This window comes from Colletotrichum costaricense, assembly GCF_030867565.1.
Source record: "Colletotrichum costaricense strain IMI 309622 chromosome Unknown Scaffold_7.1, whole genome shotgun sequence".
NCBI classification, from domain to species: domain Eukaryota; kingdom Fungi; phylum Ascomycota; class Sordariomycetes; order Glomerellales; family Glomerellaceae; genus Colletotrichum; species Colletotrichum costaricense.
This window is the reverse complement of record NW_026848236.1, coordinates 2,303,955-2,324,112: the sequence shown is the minus strand read 5'-3', so window position 1 is coordinate 2,324,112 and position 20,158 is coordinate 2,303,955. Positions and strand designations below refer to the sequence as shown.

At 53.4% G+C, this 20,158-nt stretch overlaps 6 protein-coding genes across 6 annotated transcripts; 5 read left to right on the top strand and 1 right to left on the bottom strand.

Moving 5' to 3' along the window:
* Positions 1 to 121: 121 nt before the first annotated feature.
* Positions 122 to 649, top strand: CCOS01_07925 (uncharacterized protein; the record flags this gene model as incomplete). The annotated part of the gene is made up of 1 exon (XM_060456088.1): positions 122 to 649. One exon carries the CDS (start codon positions 122 to 124, stop codon positions 647 to 649), a length of 528 nt encoding a protein of 175 aa, XP_060313980.1.
* Positions 650 to 1,439: 790 nt separating this feature from the next.
* On the bottom strand, positions 1,440 to 5,617 carry CCOS01_07924 (uncharacterized protein; the record flags this gene model as incomplete). Its single annotated transcript, XM_060456087.1, has 6 exons — positions 1,440 to 2,682; positions 2,735 to 2,844; positions 2,899 to 3,008; positions 3,070 to 3,605; positions 3,652 to 4,944; positions 4,992 to 5,617. The coding sequence occupies 6 exons, from the start codon at positions 5,615 to 5,617 to the stop codon at positions 1,440 to 1,442; spliced, it is 3,918 nt and encodes a 1,305-aa protein (XP_060313979.1).
* A 1,370-nt stretch (positions 5,618 to 6,987) lies between these two features.
* On the top strand, positions 6,988 to 8,391 carry CCOS01_07923 (dihydrodipicolinate synthetase family protein; the record flags this gene model as incomplete). Its single annotated transcript, XM_060456086.1, has 2 exons — positions 6,988 to 7,179; positions 7,240 to 8,391. 2 exons carry the CDS (start codon positions 6,988 to 6,990, stop codon positions 8,389 to 8,391), a joined length of 1,344 nt encoding a protein of 447 aa, XP_060313978.1.
* A 1,432-nt stretch (positions 8,392 to 9,823) lies between these two features.
* On the top strand, positions 9,824 to 12,232 carry CCOS01_07922 (pre-mRNA-processing factor 39; the record flags this gene model as incomplete). Its single annotated transcript, XM_060456085.1, has 5 exons — positions 9,824 to 9,895; positions 9,979 to 10,194; positions 10,284 to 10,387; positions 10,794 to 11,999; positions 12,058 to 12,232. The coding sequence occupies 5 exons, from the start codon at positions 9,824 to 9,826 to the stop codon at positions 12,230 to 12,232; spliced, it is 1,773 nt and encodes a 590-aa protein (XP_060313977.1).
* A 2,744-nt stretch (positions 12,233 to 14,976) lies between these two features.
* Positions 14,977 to 16,742, top strand: CCOS01_07921 (peroxidase; the record flags this gene model as incomplete). Its single annotated transcript, XM_060456084.1, has 3 exons — positions 14,977 to 15,919; positions 16,038 to 16,411; positions 16,524 to 16,742. 3 exons carry the CDS (start codon positions 14,977 to 14,979, stop codon positions 16,740 to 16,742), a joined length of 1,536 nt encoding a protein of 511 aa, XP_060313976.1.
* Positions 16,743 to 19,131: 2,389 nt separating this feature from the next.
* Positions 19,132 to 20,106, top strand: CCOS01_07920 (ATP11 protein; the record flags this gene model as incomplete). Its single annotated transcript, XM_060456083.1, has 1 exon — positions 19,132 to 20,106. The coding sequence occupies one exon, from the start codon at positions 19,132 to 19,134 to the stop codon at positions 20,104 to 20,106; it is 975 nt and encodes a 324-aa protein (XP_060313975.1).
* Between the last annotated feature and the right edge of the window lie 52 nt (positions 20,107 to 20,158).

The window sequence follows — 20,158 nt, the reverse complement described above, 5'->3', positions numbered from 1 at the left end:
TAATTTGGGTGGGCTTCCCTTGGCGACGTTTGCCTGGTTCGGGCCTCGTCTGCCCCACGATCGGCAGGCCCAGTCCAGTATGACCATTGACCACTGCCGGGTGCCGCACTAGGAGAGCAAGATGGTGTTGTCAGATGGTCCATGGAGACTGGCAGTGACAGGGTCGATCGTAGTCGATTCCTTGTTCTTGTTCTTGTTTTTGTTTTTATGCTTGCCAATCTCTCTATCTCTGATCGTCCACCTAGGTATCACGCTGTTGGAGTCTTGGAGAGAAGGGTCTTCCCGCGTGGGTTATTTGAGTGAGTTACCACGTCACACCCGGAAGCGGTCCATGGCGGACAACCGACATCACGAAGGCGGCGCGGCGCGTGCGGTGACACTTCGTCTTCGTGGTACAATTCCATGGGTGATCTCTCTCTCGGTCTCTCCCCCCTCCGTCCCCCTCCTCTGTCAAGTCACACAAGCTAAGGGGGAAGAGGTTGAGAGAGTCAGAGACCGACAGCTCGAACATCCCCCCTCTCCTCGCTCTCCAGTCTCAACCAGCAGCCCCCCTGTTCGCTGTTCGCTGTGGCGCCCGAGGGGCGTGACTTGGACTTGGACTAGGGCGGTGCCTTCGTGCTTGGACGGTGCCGCTGTCAGATGTCAATGAACTCCTGAAGACGCACGCACGCTCAGAAAGGCGGAGGACGCCCTGACTTCATCCTTCTGGACCTCAAGAAAGCGGTGAAGTGTCTCAGTCATTACGGACATTGCGATCGTGAGGATTGGACCTCCGTAGGGATGTATCGTTGGTAGACAACCCCCAGACGACTTGCAGCGGGGCGGGAGAGAGACCATGCAACGGATAGAACTGGGGGGTTACAAAAAATAAGGGTATCAGCTCTCCTCTTCCCCCCTGCCAGTGCTGAACTCCAGGGACCATCCGTCCAGATTCGGTGAGGCCGCTTTGCGATCAAGGTGAAAACTGAAAGAACACATTTTCTTGGAATGGCGTTGTGATGTGGGTGGCTGTGGTATGGAAGCCGATTGGCGTTCGGGCGTCGCCACCTACTCCCCGGCTCACTCATACCGACCGGCTTCTAGAATTACTTACAACCAGCCTCCTAGGCGGGGCATACGCGGTCCTCTCAGTCTAAGAGGTATTGTAACCTCTCCGCTCCATGACAAACAATACTGAGTAAAACAGTGGAAAACGCCAGTGGGTTCGTGGAACACGGTAATTGCGTTTTCAAGCCATTTTGATCGACATTTGCTTTTTGTATGCTTCACTCCGTCTAATCATCCACTACAGCGCCGTAGCAATGTGAGTCCGCCCGAGTCAGCTCAATGCTATTGCCTATTCACATCAATCATCAAAGGCAGTATCGCCGTTTTTGCTTCTAGCATCACCCGCTAGCTTGTCCATAACTTCGTCATGAAAGACTTGAGAACCGATCCCGTCATCTCTGAGAGCTGGGAACCAACGTCTCCCAGCTTCCCATGTCGCTGGGTCCATCGTCACCCAGTGAGTCTAGCAAGTCTACCGGCGCCTTCTTCTTTGCCGGGATCTTTGGCTTTGGTCGTTCCTCACCAGCCCTCATTCCCGGTAGAGCGACGGCCCCAGCCATCGGAGTGTGCCTCCCGGACTCAATAGTCATGGTTCCCGCTCGCTTGGGAGGCTTAGCCGGCGTACCTACTGGCTTACGGAGAGTGCCCTCCCTACTCGCACCCAGATTCGTGAAGCCTGTCGAGGCTCGGACAGGCAGTGGTGGTTTTTCTTCCGGCTCATCTCTATACTGACCCATCCCATTGCTACTCAGAGCTGAAGATGCTGCAGCCGGTGCTGTAACCAGGTGTGCCGGCTTCTTCGCCACAGGTGGTGCCGGTTTGGATTTGGATTGTGACGACACCTGCGAAAGCTGGGAAATGGCGGATGACGGTCGCGGAGGAGGAGGCGTTGTTGTCGTATTTCGCGATTTATTGGAGGGTATCAGTGGTGGGTGCTGGATTGCTGCGCTTGCTCCCGTCTGTCTTCTAGGCGGTGGTGGCGGAGGAGGCGTTTCTCCGCGTTGCGACTTTTCATCTTTGATGCTGAGGCCGTTAAATTTTCCTGGCATGCCTGACGGATCAAAAGGCGGAGGCAGCTTCCTGGTTATCCGGTTCGTTGCCGACGACGAGAGATCATTGGGCGCAGAAACGTGCTCGTATGGCGAAGTTGATACGCTGGAGAAAGACGACAATCTTGACCTGGGTACGTTGACCCAGTCAGGCTCTCCAGTCGGCGTGAAAGGATTGGGCGCCCTATTAGGGTTGAGTATTGCGGCGTGGCCCTCGGGAGCCGTCGGTTGCTTGATGTCAACTCTGGCCTGCTGCTTGTTCTCCAACCACCATTTCTGGCGGTCGGAGCTGGCAGGAGGCAGCCCAGGCTCGATGGCTTCATAGCCAATCAGGTCCTCATCGTCGGTTTCCTCTGAGTCCAGATTTGCCGTCGTGTCTCCAACTTCGGCCTTTCGCCGTTGGTATAGCTCTTTGCTGATTTGATCTCGGAAAGCTTCATCGACAATACTGACGTTGCACTGGAATAGAGCGTACACTGGCCGGTGATCCGAGAACTTGAGAGGAGCTGAGTTGTACGCCAGTTGACGCAGGCTCCCACCCTTGCGCAGAATGCGATCGGTCCAGGCTGGGATACGGGCTTTCTCGCTGTGAGGGATCAGTTTTTACATTCTCAGATATATCGACCTTTTGAACGTACGAAGTATCATAATTGTCCGTGCCAAGATCGAACTTGTATGTAGGCAGGAAATTGATACGGGCCTCTGAATAAAAGGGAAACGCAAGTCCTGCGATCATTTGAAGGTTCAACTACCAAAGAGTAAGCATGTTGATGGGGAACACGGGCGGATATTATCCACTCACCTGATCGTTCTCGTAAAGTGTCTCTAGATCGCCCTTTTTGATTAGACTGCGGGCGTTCTCAGAACTGAGGCCAATTCTGTAGTTGAAGTCTCCCAGCCAAACAACGGCATCTGCTCCAAGGTCAGCTCTAAGCTCATGGGTGATATAAGCCTTCGGGATGAAGATAGCTACCGTGATCATCGATCCCACGGTTTCGCTGAAAGCGTAGCCCGTGGTGAATCGTTGCGTAATCTCTATTTCTCTCGTCATAATTCGAAAATCCGGCAGCCAAATGGGCTGTCACGAAGCAGATATGGGTATTCGCGTAGTCAAATCGTATGGCAACCGCTCCTTTGTTGCCGGCCATTCCCGATAGCCCCGTTTTCTTTACGCTTCCCTCAACATTCTTAATGTTGGCCAAGGCCGATGCCTTGACAAAAATGCATAATGCCGCGCCGACGAGTTGTCCACTCCGGAGCAATACGTATCTCTCTCCATCAAGCGACTTGGCGCGTTTATTGAGGCATCTTCTGACTGCAGCTTCCCAAAGTTGTTTCCTTGAGGGGTCGCTGTTCATGATTTGTTGTGGGCTCAACTCGACAATCTCTTGGAATCCAACAGCAACTATTTCGGGCTGCACATTGCCAAGTTCTGCTGGAGACAACCATGCATCAAGATCGCTATCGACGCCTTCAGTGCGACCGTTAAGGTTGAAAGTACCGACCAACCTACGCGGGTAAGCATGAGAGCCAAGGGTGCGCACAGAATTCTTACATGCTTATGTCCTGTGTGGACGAGAACTCAGCGCTTCTCTTTGTTAATTCTCCAGAAACGTAATCACTTATAGGGTCGAAAAGAAGAACGGGTAGTTGGTTGACCAGCCTTCCCAGCAGCCGGTCAATGGTCGTTTGCCTAGCCGAATCTGTGAAATTATTGTGATAGAGACGCTGCACAGATTTGCGCATGTCTGCAACAGCTCCAGCCAGGGACATTTTTCCAGAACGGGTAAAGGACGATTTGAGTGCACCAGTTCCCGCGTAGATCTTCGAAAGAGCGTCTCCGTTGTCTGCCCACAAGGTCGAGTGCCGCATCCAAAAATCCGAGGTGGCGTACTCGCCTCGATGGCCCAGGAAAGCCTCTGTAGCCATCTGAGAGATGAGGGTCTGGATCAAGTTTGTCCTATCCAGACAGTCGAGACAGTTTGTTCGGAACACACCCTCTTGCTGGAGAACCACTACCATACGGCTTGAGCCTTGACCGTCGTTGGCCTCAGCGCCTAGATCTTCATTCTGCTCCGCCAAATAGTAGGCGAAGCCGTCTATCGAGTTCTCAATGTATCTGCGGATCTGGCGCGCAGCCTCGTACCCTCCGGGGCCTTTCGTCTCGGCATGGAAGTCGTAGTGGGTCTCTCTCAACAGCGCATGGTCTTGCGACTCGTGCTCCCCAACCTGGCTTAATGGACAATGTTCTACACCGAGATGGTACAACTGACTGAGCTGCGCCTCGCCAGGTTTGCCTTCACTCAGAAGATTGACCACGTGAACGGCGCCGTAGGCTTGCTCCAGGTCCGCAAAGTGTTTATTGAAGGCCGGCTGGGCTCCCTCGGGGGACCTGATAACGGTAATGTTTTGCTTGCCAGGGATGAGCTCCGCAGTCTGTTCCCAAAATAGAGGAACTGAACCTCTGACTTGAGCATAGGAAAAGAGAGTCCCGCCGGGGCTCCAGTATATGGTTTCTGTCTCGACAAAGTTTGCCACGTTGCCGTCATCGTCAATACCTCTGGAGTTGAATCGGGTTCCTGCTCTGCGACAAGAGAGTCTTGATACAACGGTCAGGTACGATGGTAGCCCGGTTGATCGCGTTTTGAGAGGAGCACTCGTCTGGGGGATGGCCATTGTCCGACAGAACCCACGGATAGCAGATGTGAGGAATCGTGATGAATCCAAAGCTTCGCGCTCCTGGGGCTGCAGTCGAGACCTAAACTGGACCAATGGGCTGATCATGTACGAGTTCCACAGGAAGGAATCGTCAAAGTTGTCAATGTCAAAAGTATAAGAATTCACGGTCCTACATGGTCAGCGACGCATTATAGCCGGAACTGGACACGGCCATACCTATCTTGCAACCTATTGGTGAGATCGAAGTCGGTGCTGTAGTAGAATGTTCCATTTCCCAGAAGCTTCCGAAGGTCCGTACAAGGATGTTCCACCTGAAGCTCCCGCCCTCTGAGGTTCTGGCCATACACAGAGTTGGCATCCGAGACCTCGGAATCTAGAGGATCGAGAGAGACAACATCGTCCCACTCGCTTCTGTTGAGGCAGAAGAATGCAACGCTCGCAATCCGTTCCACGGTCTCCCCCGGCCTAAGGGTAGCGACTCTTGTGGCATGTGTCACAACGGAAAGGAACACGTCGCCCTCGACAGAAATCAAACCCAACGTTCCAAAGATGGGTCGTGGGGTCAGCGGTCGGTATTCGGCAAGCGTCTTTTTTGTGATCTGAGTAAACTCGACCATGCATTTCGACGCAGCAGGGTCGCCATTGGGTCGTGAACGGGTGGATGCGAGGGAGGTAAGGGAGCCGTTTGCGCCGGCGCTCGAGGAGCTGTAGCGAAATATGAGAGCATGGGAGGACGAAACTATTGCGATGGAGCGATGGGGGTAGTCCCGAATGTACAGCTGGCTAGACTTTTCTGGTGCCGGCACCTGAGAAGGCCAAGTCCCAGAGCTGGAGTAATCCATGATCGTTCGGAGGTGTTGCTGACAGGTTCGGGGAAGCACAGGCGTCGCAGGGCATGCTTGGACGAGTTCGGTGGTTCATCGAAGGGCGCCGTCGTCGGCGGGCCAGTGAAGTCAAGGTCGATGATGTTAACGTGCGAGAAGGGGACTATCGGTGCGGAATGTCGTCGTTTTGTTGATGCGAAGTTGGAGCTTGAGGTAGTATGGCTTGACAGCCCCCAAAGGTTTATGGCGTTTGGCAAAATGTCGCGGCTGACAATAGCGGAATTTGGGTCGCCAACACGGAGCCCGACAATGACGTCCGTCCCGGCGGAGGTAACCAGGGGCATAGGACCGCTATACGTTTAGCGCCTACCTTAAGCTCCGACTGGCCAGGCAAGTGGGAGGCAGCTCGCTTCCTTCCAGGCGGTTTCAGCCTCACGGACCACCTTGCCTTGTCGCCATCTGGGAGCCTGGAAGAAAACAGCCGGCTTGTGCTTGTTCCAAGGCAGGGATAGGTATGGTCTGGTGTTGTCTCAACTCTGCGAATACCTACTTCAGCTACTCCGTACCTTAACATGGATCTCAACATACGGAAGGTAGTAGGTACGATTATGGATGGAATTTTAGCAACAACCTCAAGATATTGCGCGACAAGTCTTTTTTTTTTTTTTTTTTTTTTTTTTTTTTTTTTTTTTTTTTTTTTTTTTTTTTTTTGTTTTTTTTCTTTTTTTTTTTTCTTTTTATGTTTCTCTTTTTTTATTTTTTTTTTTTTTTTTTTTTTTTTTTTTTTTTTTTTTTTTTTTTTTTTTTTTTTTTTTTTTTTTTTGGGCTGTAAAGCATTTCGATAGTCACCGCGTAGTCATTCTGGATTCAAAGACAGTCAGGGAATGACATATTGAGAGGCAGCTCTTGGGAACAGTACAAGGTTCCCTCAAAAGACAAAGCAGCAAGCTAAACTAGACATGCGATGAACCCTGTCCACCCTATGGAGAAGTGTTAGAGCAGTCGAGTCATCTTGCAGTGTATTCATAATCATGCTCACCCGCAGACAAATTGTCCCTAGCTTTATGGCCATAAATTGCAATTTTACGCTGGCGATGGCTCGACCTATGCAGCTCGATTCTCAGAATGATGAGGTGAGAGCTTCTATGATAAATGTGGATCCGCGCCGTTGGTACTATAGAGTAGGTACCTGGGTAACGTAGGGTAAGGTATAGGTAGGCAAGGTGAGGTCGGGAATCAGTACCCGCCTTATTAAGGTACCTAGAGTACTTTGACCTCCACTGTCGATTATCCTGTCTCTCAACTTGCAAGCGTTTACTTATTGTTGCCTGCGGCTTCTCTCCTTCCTCTCCTTCTTCCGCTACCTGAGTTTCTTAATTCACATGACAATGGCAATGTTCACCTCATACCCCCCAGAAATCATCGCCCGGGTGTTGGCCAGCTGTGACAGCTTCAATGACGCGTTCGCTCTTGCCAGCTCCTGTCAGTATACTTACGCAGTGTGGTTGGACCATGGCGCGAGCATCATCCATAGCATTGGCACGCGAACAATCCCCGCGTACGAACATGCTGTCGTTGCCGTAGGTATCTGCTTCCCCAAACGTCGACAGGCCTCGCCATCACTCACTTCAACTGCGTAGGTGCGCGCCACAAATACAGTCAAAGAAGCCTTCCACGCCGGCCGGCTACCACCTAATATGACGCATGATGATATCGAAGAGCTGGAGCCCTCTCACCAAAAGTGCCGTTTGCCCGAGTTGGCGGACTTACTTGCGTTCTGTCATCTGGCTGCGTGTCTGGAGTACGCGTACTTTCACTTTGAGGAACACGGGTATACATGTCTATTATGCCCCGAGATCAAAGATGTCACCTGGTGTATCAAAGACGACACCGTATTCGATCAACGTTTTCACGATTTCCAAGAAAAATTCCATCGAGTGCTATACAAAAACCTTCTGGCTGGCGCTTTCTTATGGAAGTCCCACAATGAGCTATTCATCAAAGCTGCCGCAGGCGGGGCTGGGAAACGCTTTCTCGAGGAGCTTCGATCACTGCAAGCTCGCGGAGATTGGCAAGGTCTTTCGGACGACAGCCAGGCATACATTGCAGAGTTCCCGGTGTACGACGTTCACAAGATGACACCAGCCAGCCAAGAACAGGTGTTCGGGCATCTTGCTCGTTACTTGATAGAAGATATCGCCCTTGTCCCAGACCCGGCCTGTGCCGCCGAAGTACCATGGGAGGTGATGGCTTCCATCTATGCCCACGAGTATCACTCACCCCAGTTCTTTAACGCCGGTGGAAAGCATCGCCATGGTTGGCCGCCGTTCAAGAACTCAACTGCTTCTGACCTGCCTCCCACTCGTAAAGTGACAGTTGTTCTGTTTGGGGAGTTTCAATTGGAAGAGGTATCGATGCCTATCAACATCGAGGACATGCATCGTACTCGACTGGTAGCGACTCAATTACAGGCCTCATCCTCAGAGAGTGCACAGGACGGCAACCCCTTCGCTTGCCATGGTTTCGACATAGCGGTAACTCTGCGAGATCGGTATTTGTTTCTCGGTGGTGAGGAGGCGTGGGAGGACTGCGCTCCACACCCTCCTCTCCAGCTGTACACCTTCATGCTGAAAAAGCACTATGGACTTGAATTCAGTCCATGCGTGTTTGACCGGACATTTGAAGAAGGGTACTATCTGACGTTTCTCTCGGAAACAATTTTTGGTCACGACTACCACACTGGATTGGACCCGAGTTTTTCAGGTTTGCTGAATGCTTGCAGTCGAAACTGAGCACTGCTACTATGTAGAAACCCTCGCAGCGCTGGCGACTGATTACGATGCTGTCTTTTCTATCCCACAATCAGCTGGATGGTCTGCCGCCTGCTATGACGAGACGTGTGCGCTCAACCCATCAGGTACGAGTTCGGAGAAAACACAACTTAGGCAGGTGGTAAGCTATAATAGGGGGACGAATGCCAGGGGACAACCCTTTTCTTCGCTTCAGGATTGATCACGGGCAGGAACAATGTGTCTGATTAGATACGACACCAAGAATATGCTTATGGGGGAAACGAGCGGAAAGGGGGGAAAAGATGTAAAGATGTAAAGATGAGACGCGGAAAGGATGCCAGCCCTGGGGTTTGGGAAATGCCCTGCGGGCGCCAGAAAGAATAATAATGTCAATGCTTTGAGGCAAAGCAGGCTTCAGATATGTAAATTGAGATCACGCTGCCACCTTGGGTGGTCAGTCATTCTCTTCCTATCATGTATTGTATGGTAATCATCACGAGCCTTATTGTGAAAAAGAGAAAAAAGAGAAAGGAAAGGTTTTTCATGAATATCGGACGTCAAATAGGATCCACTGGCTGCCGGTTGCTTACCTAAGTTAGCCCGCCGAAGATGGCCACCTGGGAAAAACTCACGACTTGCGCCCTAGGGGGTCAACGACCAGACGACGGATACAACCTGCTCCACTCTGGTTTGTCGGCTCCGTTCCGGATTCTAGATCAGATTCTAGAAGTGCCATGCGATATAAGCAGAGTGGCAAGAAGCTTAGATGATGGGATGATGCGGCCTTCAATCGATCCGGGCAAAGCACACACAGATTGCAAATACACCATGATACCATCCAGTGTACCAACCTATGTAGAACAGAATGCAGAACAAGGAGTGGTAGACTTTGCTGCAAATAGAGATCGGGACGTGCCTGGCTAAACTCCAAGAGTCTGGAGAGCTGATGGAAGCGGCTCAGTTGTGGACTGCCGACCGCCTGATCTCTTCAGGCTGTTGGCCGATCTGATTCGCTTCCGCGCGTCACTGATAAAGCACGGAGAGCAAGGGTTCACCTGTCAAGGTACATTACTTCTGGGTGCCATGGCGCCAAAAAGACAAGTCCCTCCGGTCTCCAAGGCCATTTACCCTGCCTCAGCCCCATTTCCCCCAATTGCATGCAGAGATACTTGCCTGCCTGCGGGCAATCCGTACCTTTCATGCCCGTTCATAAAATTTCCAGCCCCCCCTTCCATTCGCGACCTCGAAGCTCGACCCGGTCACCCACGATTGCAACGGCCACCAAACAGCCTCGAGATCCGCGGCGCCCTCACTCCACCATCTACAATCCCTTCCTGCTCCCTGCTGCAGCCCTTCGCAGTCCCGCGCCTCGCCGACTTTTTCCTGGAAACTCAGTCATTCCGCCGTTCGTTATCTGAAATCTCCGCCCGTCATGTCTGATTACGACCACTTTGGGAGCTCCGAGGAGGAGAGCGCCGAGATCAAGAAGCTCCAGGCCGATGTGGTACGTGAACTGCGACACCAACTATGTCGCACCTGATATCAAAATCAATTGAAAAAGATGCTAATCTGAATACGCGCCCACAGGAAGTTGATCCCGATAACTTCGAAACTTGGGAGAAGCTGGTTCGCGCCTGCGAGGGTCTGGAGGGCGGCCTGAACCGCAACTCCAGCCCCCAGGCCCTTGCCACTCTTCGAGATGCCTACGATCGCTTCCTCCTCAAATTCCCTCTGCTCTTTGGCTACTGGAAGAAGTACGCGGACCTCGAATTCAACATTGCTGGACCCGAGTCAGCAGAGATGGTTAGTCGGTTTCGTGTCGCATCGCGTCGCATCGCATCGCATTGCATCCCTTGGCTCCCGGCCGCGACTGACGTTGCGCTTCTCTCTAGGTCTACGAGCGAGGATGCGCCAGCATCACCAATTCTGTCGACTTGTGGACCGACTACTGCTCCTTCAAAATGGAGACCACACACGTCCCACACCTCGTCAGAGAGTAAGTAGTTGATGGCTGGCTTTCCTTCCCCCTTAACATCACCATCACCACAGCATGCCTCACCGGCCGCTCGGCGCATCGATCGAGCCATACATGGACTCCATCCATTTGCCTTTCAAGTATCCGTCGGTGAGAAATGCCAACAGCAGCCCCATTGTTGGGATGCCCTCTCACGCTAGTAGTTACCAGGCTCTGCTGATTTCCACTTGACGATGACTGATCCGTTGTCCGCTCCACGTCGCATTCACACCACCACCACCACATCGCTCTCATTGGAATGCCTTACTTTGGGCTTGGATTCGCTAGTTGATTTCACTTGATACCCCCTCCTGTATAGCACGCCTCCCATCCCCCTCTTCATCCCCTGTCCCTGCGCCCTTGGCTGTGTACTGACCATTCGCTCCAGGCTCTTTGAACGCGGCGCAACCTGTGTCGGCCTTGACTTCCTCGCACATCCGTTCTGGGATAAGTACATAGAGTACGAGGAGCGACAGGAGGCCCAAGACAAAATCTTCGCCATCCTGTCTCGAGTCATCCACATTCCGATGCACCAGTATGCTCGTTACTTTGAACGATTCCGCCAGCTCTCCCACAGCCGCCCCGTCACCGAGCTGGTTCCGGCTGAGACGCTGCAGAGATTCCAGGCCGAGGTGGAGGCTGAGAGTGCCCAGTATGCCGGTGCGCAGCGAACGGAGCTCGAGGTTGAACGCGACGTGCGCACCAAGATTGACGCCATGTACTATGAGTACTTTACCCAGACGCAGTCCGAGACCAACAAGCGATGGACCTACGAATCCGAAATGAAGCGCCCTTACTTCCATGTTACCGAGCTTGAGAGCTCGCAGCTCACCAACTGGCGCAAGTACCTTGATTTTGAAGAGTCCGAGGGGAACACTACCCGCATCGTCTTTCTTTATGAGCGATGCTTGGTGACATGCGCCTTCTACGACGAATTCTGGTTCCGCTACGCCCGCTGGATGTCTGCACAAGAGGGCAAGGAGGAAGAGGTCAGAATCATCTACCAGAAAGCCGCCACTATGTTTGTACCCATCAGTCGGCCCGGCATCAGGCTGCAGTTTGCCTACTTTGAGGAAAGCTGTGGACGTATCGACATAGCTCGCGACATTCATGAGTCCATCCTCATGAAGTTGCCCGACTGTATTGAGGCCATCACCTCATGGGCTCACCTCCAGCGTCGACAGAGCGGGCTGGACGCCGCGGTTGAGGTTTTCAAGGCGCAGATCGATTCGCCTCAAGTGGATATCTTTACCAAGGCAGCTCTGGTGACCGAGTGGGCCTTGTTCTTATGGAGGGTCAAGGGCTCAGTGGAAGAAGCTCGCAACGTCTTCCTCAAGAACGTACAGTGGTACGCCGACAGCCGTGTCTTTTGGGACAAGTGGCTCGAGTTCGAGCTTCAGCAGGCGACAAGCACGGAGCTGGAGGATCAGCACGGCGACCGCATCAAGCAGATCTTTGACGAACTCCGGAGCAAGAGCCGTTTATCCGCCTCGACAAAGAAAGAGCTGTATCAGATTTACCTATCATACTTACAGCAGCGGGGCGGTAAGGACGCGATGAAGCAGTTCCTTGCCATTGACCGGGAGATCTTTGGGTATGTGAAGCCTCGTACCATTGCCTCAATCGGGTCGGATGCTAACAAAATCTGATAGGCCGGGCTCGATCTCACTGCTGGCCAAGAACGAGGTTGGCGGAAAAGAGAACGGAGCTGCTGTGCCTGAGTTGGACGAGGTAACAAGATACCGAGCCGAAGCCAGGTATCTGAGATACTACGAGCTCCAGGGCGAACCAGACCTCGAGGGACAGGCCACAGCGCCATTCAACTAGGCGGACATGAAACCATGCATCGTGGTGTTGCTTCAATGCTACAGGAGTTCCCTGTCCCTTGGGTATTTTTACCACTCAATTTTCTTGTACTATATGAGTCGATTTGACGACAGATGATGTGCGGATGGCCGGCTGCGGGGAAATTGTATTGTATCCAGTGTTATGAAGGTGGTCTACATAGAGACCGGCGACGGCCCAAACGGATAGACCATGACTGTCGGGGGGAGAGAGGGGGTTCGCTGAAGGCGCCAAGCAGGTCGATGTTGTAGCTCTTGAGCACTACGAAACGCATCATCACAGCAGAAATAATAGCTCATCAAATGAACATTGTTAAGGAATGCAGCGTCCTTGTTTTCGTGACTTATACGATCGCCGTTGACCAGCGACGGAGGGGTCCCGGTATACGCGCACTAAGCCATAATGATGCCGGTGGCCGGCAGCAGGTACCGGTAAATTGCCGGCGTTTAGCTACGGTGAGCACCGCCGATGGAAACCGGTGGTCGCCGAAGTTCCATAACTAGAAATGGTAGGGGTACGGAACGTCGCCGGCCTCCAAGGTTCGGATAGAACGCACACCTCGGGCTGTATAAGGATTGTCAAAAGCAACGGCTGGATGCATGTAATGTCACTAGTGAATGCATATGAAAGACGCGTTGACGTACGCATAAGAATCTCAGTTTTGAAGCCCGGGTCTGTCCCATGTCGCCAGCATCGGGCAAAAAGCACAAGTTAGAGAAACAGAGAATCCCTACAAGTAGATAATGCAGGTGAAGAAGGGGCTAATTACCAAGCACGAACAGGGGTATGCGAATTGAGTTGGCACTTTACACAGTACCTTAGTGACTAGTGAGTCTGCACAAGGAAGTTTTTGCCCATTTTAGATGGTATTATAATGAAGGGGCTAAGGAAAGGGTTCAGATTTTCCGCCCTATCAGGGACGGAGCTGGGCTACGTTTCCCGAGGAAACGGTTCTGGGATGGAGAGGACCGTTTTTTTTTTTTTTTCTTTTTTGCAACGGCGCCGTTGAGGAAAGAAAAAAGGGGACCAAAGGGGTCATGGAGGGAAAGTGGCTAATGAGCCCCGGGACACATGCACCCCAAGTGTTGTACAATTTCCTCAAATTCAATGGTTTTGGTTGAAGAGAGAGATAGTAAAGCAAGTGCCTCACTGGATGGTATTGTGAGTTCGGGTAGGAATCCGTATGATGGCGTGAGGTTGGAGAGGGAGCATCCGAACCCGTGGGAAGTGGAGGGTGGGGATGGTACCGGAGGAGGTAGCCGGTGGGAATATGGCGACAACGGTATGCTTCTTGTCGTCATAAAAGGGTCCTTTCAATTCCTTAAAGCTTGACAGTAAGCAAAACGCCGCACAACCGAGAGCGAGAGAGCGAGCATTGCGCGCCGTGACGATGCGGTGCAACCCAGTTCAGTCCACGTGTTGTAAGCCCGACATGAAGGTTTACGGCAGTACAATAAGGCGGTCGTTGTTCCCGACTGAGCATGAGCAAATCCCGAGAAACAACGTTGGTGAGGCGAGGAATAGCTGCTGACGAGTCAGCGTTGTTATGAAGTCACAAAGCACGTTGCCCATGTTTCGAGTCGTAGAAAAATGGGTGCAAAAGTACACTGATAGCGTTCATGAGAATTTGTTCGGTAGTGTAGGTAGCTTATCTCGGGGCGACTCTCAGATCCGCTGGGGATGCGTGCCTGTGTCGTCTTTTCCCTCCCCGGCTCCCCGAGCGGCGAGCCCAATTTTATGATCTTACCATGCGTCGCCGTCCTGGACCTGGGGCCGTTTTGGGCCCTTGGGGTGAGGTGGGCTTGGCTTTCTGAGTCAACGGATGCGATGGGGAAACTGGGTACGGCGGGCAATTAATTACAAATACTGCAAGATGAAAGGACAGACGTGCGTGGTACAGTCAGCGGGGAACGTTCGGCCTGCTAGCCGAGGGATAACTGTCGTTATTTTGGGAGGCGAGGCATATCAACGAGGTTACCTACGACCTGAAGTGAAGACATTGATACTTCGTGTTTGGATTTTTGGTTAATGCTTATGAAATCATCCCTCGGAGATGCTCGGTTAGGGAGTTCAGCCGATTACGTATCGGAAGTCAGAACGACATAGTAAGGTAAGGTAAGACTGAAGCCAAATAAGGACGGAAAAGGTTTAGAAGCCATGTGGCATGTGTCAGCGTAGACTGATATCATCCCGTGCGGCGTACCTTAGCTCAAAAGCCCGTGTCATTTTGCAAGATACGGCGGGCGGTATCGGGGACCGGTACGTTTCGAAAAGTCGATATCGGGCTCTGTCTTGCTAGCGCAGCAACCACCACGCGCACATCTTCCACCGTTTTACGTTTTACTGCCCGTAACCTACATGTGCCCGTAAGAAAAGCGAAGAAAAATAAATGCCACAAATACGGACGGACACCAAACAGCCGCAAAAGCGGGCTCCACCGCGAACGAAGGCCTAGCAAACGTAAATGGGAGCAGAAGACTTTGAACACAAGCCTAGCAAACTTGGAATATCCACATGGCGAGGCGGTCCCACCGTCCGTCCACGTCCATCGACCCTTGCAAGCAGACCCCCGACGCAAGCCCATGGAAGAAAAAGATGGATACCCGTAACACCCCAGTCGACGCTGGAGCTCCTGCTTCTGACCACTCAGAAGTTCCCAATTTCTCATTTCACAGGTTCACGGTTGCCAAAGGTCCCCTCCCTCGGTTCTTGACCCCCCCTTCCCGATGGGCAATGGACCGTGGAAACTGACTCTACCTCTTATTAGTGTCAAAGGCAGGCTGGTGCCGGTGCAGGGTACATTGGTATTTCTCAAACGCCCCCGGGGCAACGAACATTCGAGATTTATATTCAAAGGGCCGCGCCGCCAGTCTCCCCTTCCACTTCGTTCCCCCCCTCCTTCGAAAGCCTCCTTCCCTTCTTCCATTTACTTCAATCGTGTTGTTGATTCTATCTGGAACTCCATAACCACCTCATCAAAGCTTCCACCAAGGTTAGTACTCTTCAGACTCCCGTCAGAGCTCTCCTACACAGTTCCCTTTGCCGTCGAGCTTCTGCCCTGCTGCCTTATCTCAAACCGAGATTACCCGATATGCCTGTGTCTCTCAGCAGACACACACCGCACACTCCCACAAGAAACAAACCCCAATCTGACGTTTGAACTCGTGCAGATGGCCGCTTCCACAAGACAGTTCGCCCGCGCGGCGCTGAGAACCTCCACCAGAACCTCCTTCGCCGCTGCCGCCCCCCGCCAGGCCTTCCGCCAGCAGGGCCGCCGCCTCTACTCCTCCGAGCCCGCCAGCAAGTCCGGCAGCTCCACCTGGATCTGGCTCTCCGGCCTGGCCGTCGCCGGCGCCGGCGGCGCCTACCTCTTCACCAAGGAGGGCGGCGTCTCCGCCGGCTCCGTCCCCAAGGTCGTCAACCCCACAAAGGCCGACTACGAGAAGGTGTACAAGGTCATTGCCGACCGCCTCGAGGAGAAGGACGACTACGACGACGGCAGCTACGGCCCCGTTCTCGTTCGTCTCGCGTGGCACGCCAGCGGTACCTTTGACAAGGAGACTGGTACTGGCGGCAGCAACGGTGCTACCATGCGCTTCGCCCCCGAGTCTGACCACGGCGCCAACGCTGGCCTGAAGGCTGCCCGTGACTTCCTTCAGCCCGTCAAGGGTAAGTGAAACCTCTCCCTCCAAATGAGTCGCAGTTCGAAGGACGATCTGGAAGCGAAGCGCAACGCCTTCTGCATAGGATGCCAATGGAACGAACACTCGCTAACGTTCTCTCGTAGAGCAATTCCCCTGGATCACTTACTCCGACCTCTGGATCCTCGGCGGCGTCGCCGCCATCCAGGAGATGCAGGGCCCTATAATCCCCTACCGCCCCGGTCGCAAGGATGGCGAGGCTGCCGCCTGCACCCCTGATGGCCGTCTCCCCGACGCCTCCCAGCGCGAGAAGCACCTCCGTGACATCTTCTATCGCATGGGCTTCAACGACCAGGAGATTGTCGCCCTCTCCGGCGCCCACGCCCTCGGCCGCTGCCACGTTGACCGCTCCGGCTTCGACGGCCCTTGGACTTTCTCCCCTACCGTCCTGACCAACGACTACTACAAGCTTCTCCTGAACGAGAAGTGGCAGTGGAAGAAGTGGGATGGTCCCGCTCAGGTAAGCCAACTCTCTCCCCCTTCTTTACCATCTTGGCGCTCTCGCCGACTTGGCGGGGAATGGAAACCATAACAAGGAGAGACGAATGTGCTAACAATTTTGACCCGCGCAGTACGAGGACAAGAGCACCAAGTCCCTGATGATGCTTCCCGCCGACTACGCCTTGATTCAGGACAAGGCTTTCAAGAAGCAGGTCGAGGTGTACGCCAAGGACAACGAGGCCTTCTTCAAGGACTTCTCCAACGTCATTGTCAAGCTGTTTGAGCTCGGTGTTCCCTTTGCCCAGGGCGCCGAGGAGCGCTGGACCTTCAAGCCCACTTGGCAGGACTAAAAGCAGTCGCTTAATCATGTTTTGAGTGACTGACTGAAGGGAAGGGTGAAAAAAAAAACACAATAGAGCAAAGAAGAGGGACAAAAAGACGAAGAGGAGAGACTTAGACTTGGGAGATGAGAAAGAGAGAGATATCCACGCGGAATCGGCGTACCGATAGATAGAGAGGAGGAAAGAGTCTGTTCGAGAGAAAGTGGTGGCCACTTGACGCCCCCCTTCTCCTCGAACTTGGTTTTCGAGCGACTGACCAACTTACCTGTAGTCCACTCCTGGACTTGTTTTCATATTTTTGTTGTTTTCTGTCCATAGTTCCTGTACAACATCAACATGAACCTTTGAAAGACTGAAAACACACTTGATACTGACGAACTGTCATCATTTAGCGTGCACGAACAGAAGGTGATATGTAGTCAGAATAGAGATGAGATGAGATGAGAGGGGGCAAGGGAACGAACTGCCGGATGTCGGATCGTCCTTACACTAAAGGAGAATGGAAAACCCCCCTGGCCTGGTTTTTCCCCTCTCCCCGCGCATTTTGACAAGCGTCACCACGTCGAAACCGACCCCGGATGGACGGGATGGACGGGAGCCATACTCGTTTGCGCGTCATGCATGGCTGCGCGTGTGTGGTCTAGAACGAGCAGGTAACAGGTGTTCGGTCGGGGCTGGACCAATCCTGGTAGGTGACTTGGTCCATCATCACCACCACTCCAACCGGACGCCATTTGCATCCTAGCGGCCTTGCTACCCCGGATTAGGGGGAAAACATGGGGTAAGTAATGGCGCTTTCCCCCGCATTCTATGTCCCATGCATGCATCCTCGTTTCTATGCAGCTTCATGTTTCGGGGTTGGAATGGTAGGTACTTTCGGATGACGGTCCTTATTTCGTGATTGAGGTTCAGCTCTTTTAGTGCTTGAACAAGTCTTGAACGAGGAGACTCGTCTCATTCATCGCTCGTCTGGGAGCGATGCTGATGTCGAGTCTGCACTGAAGATAGCCCGCGACGGCGAGTGCGCTTCTCCTATGTGAGATTGCCGTGTATGGACCCCGGTCCATTATTGCAGAAGTGAGGCGAAGCTCGAAACCTGCCTGGAGACGCAAACATCCCGAGGTAGGTAGGCTGATGTGCTCCAGGTCCTGGAAAGTTACTCCGAATCGTCGCTTTGCAAGTCCCGTACACTTAGCATCCCAACTCTGTGGAAGTACGCGCTCAACCCGTTGAACTAGATTGGCAAGTATGGGCTCGTTTCCGACAGGCGCCTGTCATTTTCGTATACGTTCTTGTATCTACCAATTAGGTGTTAGCCCTTTTGATTCTTTCTGATGTGGCCGGCAGTGGGAGGCATCGATGTCTGCATAGGCATCTTATGGTGTGTAATTCTGCAACGAAGAACCAGGTAGCTTGTGGGAGCCGGATTGATGATTTTACTTTAAACATCAATAGAACATTTTGGTTTCACGGTATTCCCAGTGAGACCATGAGAATCGAGGCGGGGTGAAACTTGGGATAGGCATGAACGAGCCTGACGCTCCATGGTCAACGTTGTGCTGTTGCAAAGATGAACAGCATTAACAGGCCGCGCGTTACGCTCTTCGCCCTAGCTTCCGTTGGGCTTTCTCAAGCCAAGTGTCGCGAAGGATTTTTCCATTAGGCTGGGGATCTTAGTGGTCCTGAGCATTAGATGGAGCGGGAAGGGGTGATAGCTGCTGTGATGGTTTGAGATGGAACAAAAACTGTTTCTGTCGGGAGACGGACCAACGCGGATGACTGGAAAGTATTGGGGAAACTATTGTGAAAGTGTCCTCGTAACTTGGATCTGAGGTGCGAAGCCAGCCGAGCCCACATCTCTCGTAACACCGAAGAGATTCGGGGTGGGAAGAGACGGGGATGGATACAAGATGGAGAACATAATGTAACCACGCGGCGGTTTACTCAGGGCGAATTACTCAAGGTGCGTGCGCGAGACACCAAATCGAAACAGAAGGAGGCTGATCTCACTTTTACACACCATGCTAAGACCATTCGATAAAGAAATCATTATCTTCTCAATCACCAAGAGCTCCGTACTTCATTCAGAGTTCCCGCCCGGCGCAGCTAAAATGCCGACCACGGGCTAGCTGCGCCGAAAGTCGGCCCCACCATCCGGGGACCCACAAGAGCTCTGCAATCGAAGACGCTGCATCTTCAAGTGACATCCACCCCAGTAAAAATTATTGCCATCCGGTCCTCAATCGACATCACCACCATCATATCAACATCACTCCTCACCCAAACCACCCACGGCCCTTGATCGCCGTACACATACGAATCGCATACGAACCCTCTCGAGGGCTACAGACCCAATTGCGACGTCCGCGCTCCTACGCACAACATACATACACAAACGATGGCCTCCTGTCGGATCCCAGCCCTACGGCACCTGGTCACCACCTCCCAACGCGCCTTCCGCGCCTCAAACCAACGCCGCTGGGCCCAGGTCCACGACGCCCGCTTCCTCGCCACGACCCAACAACCTCGCGCCGTCGTCGAAAAGTACCGCGCCAAGCTCGAGAAGAAGGCCCAGCAGGAGGGCGTCTCCAACATTGACGAGCTCAAGGCCGCCTACGCCGACAAGATCCAGGAGCAGAAGAAGAAGGACGCCCTCTCCGTGCCGGGCCTCGAACACCTCCTCAACGACGAGCCCGCGCCCGCGGCGATACCGACGACGGCTACTACAACAACGAGCGAGACGGGGGAAGCCCAGACACAGACAAAAGACAAGGCCCCGATTCCCGGATCCTCCTCGGGCAACGGCGTCAAACCCCTCGACGAGATTCTCGACCTCCCCAAGGCGCGCGAGCTGCCGGACAAGGAACTCACAGCCATCTGGCGCCTCCGCCACGCCTCGGACCCGTCCTCGCTCTGCGCCGTGATCCCGGCAGCGACCTACGCGCAGATGGAATCCCTCGCCCGCCAGAACCCGCAATTCATCCTCCCCGTCCCGCACGAGTCCCAGGGCGCCGAGATCCACTTCTTGCAATGGGTCTTTGACGCCGCCTCGCGCACCGCGACAGTCATGTTCACGCAGCTCGCCGAGTTCAAGGCGCGCGGCGAGTTCGCCCAGCCGCACACGACCATCACGCACCACACCGACCTCGCGGCCGACAGGGGCCTCGTGCTGATGCAGGGCAAGTGCCTCGAGGACCGCGGGGTCAAGACGGCGCACGCGCAGTGGCTCGTGCTGTGTCTGCAGCGGTTCTATGGCGAGGCGGAGGGCAAGGAGAGGGCCGAGGAGAGGAGAAAGCTGTTGGAGTGGTTCCGGTTGGGGGATGAGCGGTTTAGTGTCGAGAAGCTCATGGAGGAGGCGGAGCGCATCAGCTAAAGTCCCGAGGCGTTTGCTTTTGCACGGTGAAGAGGGGTGTGCCTGAAATGCC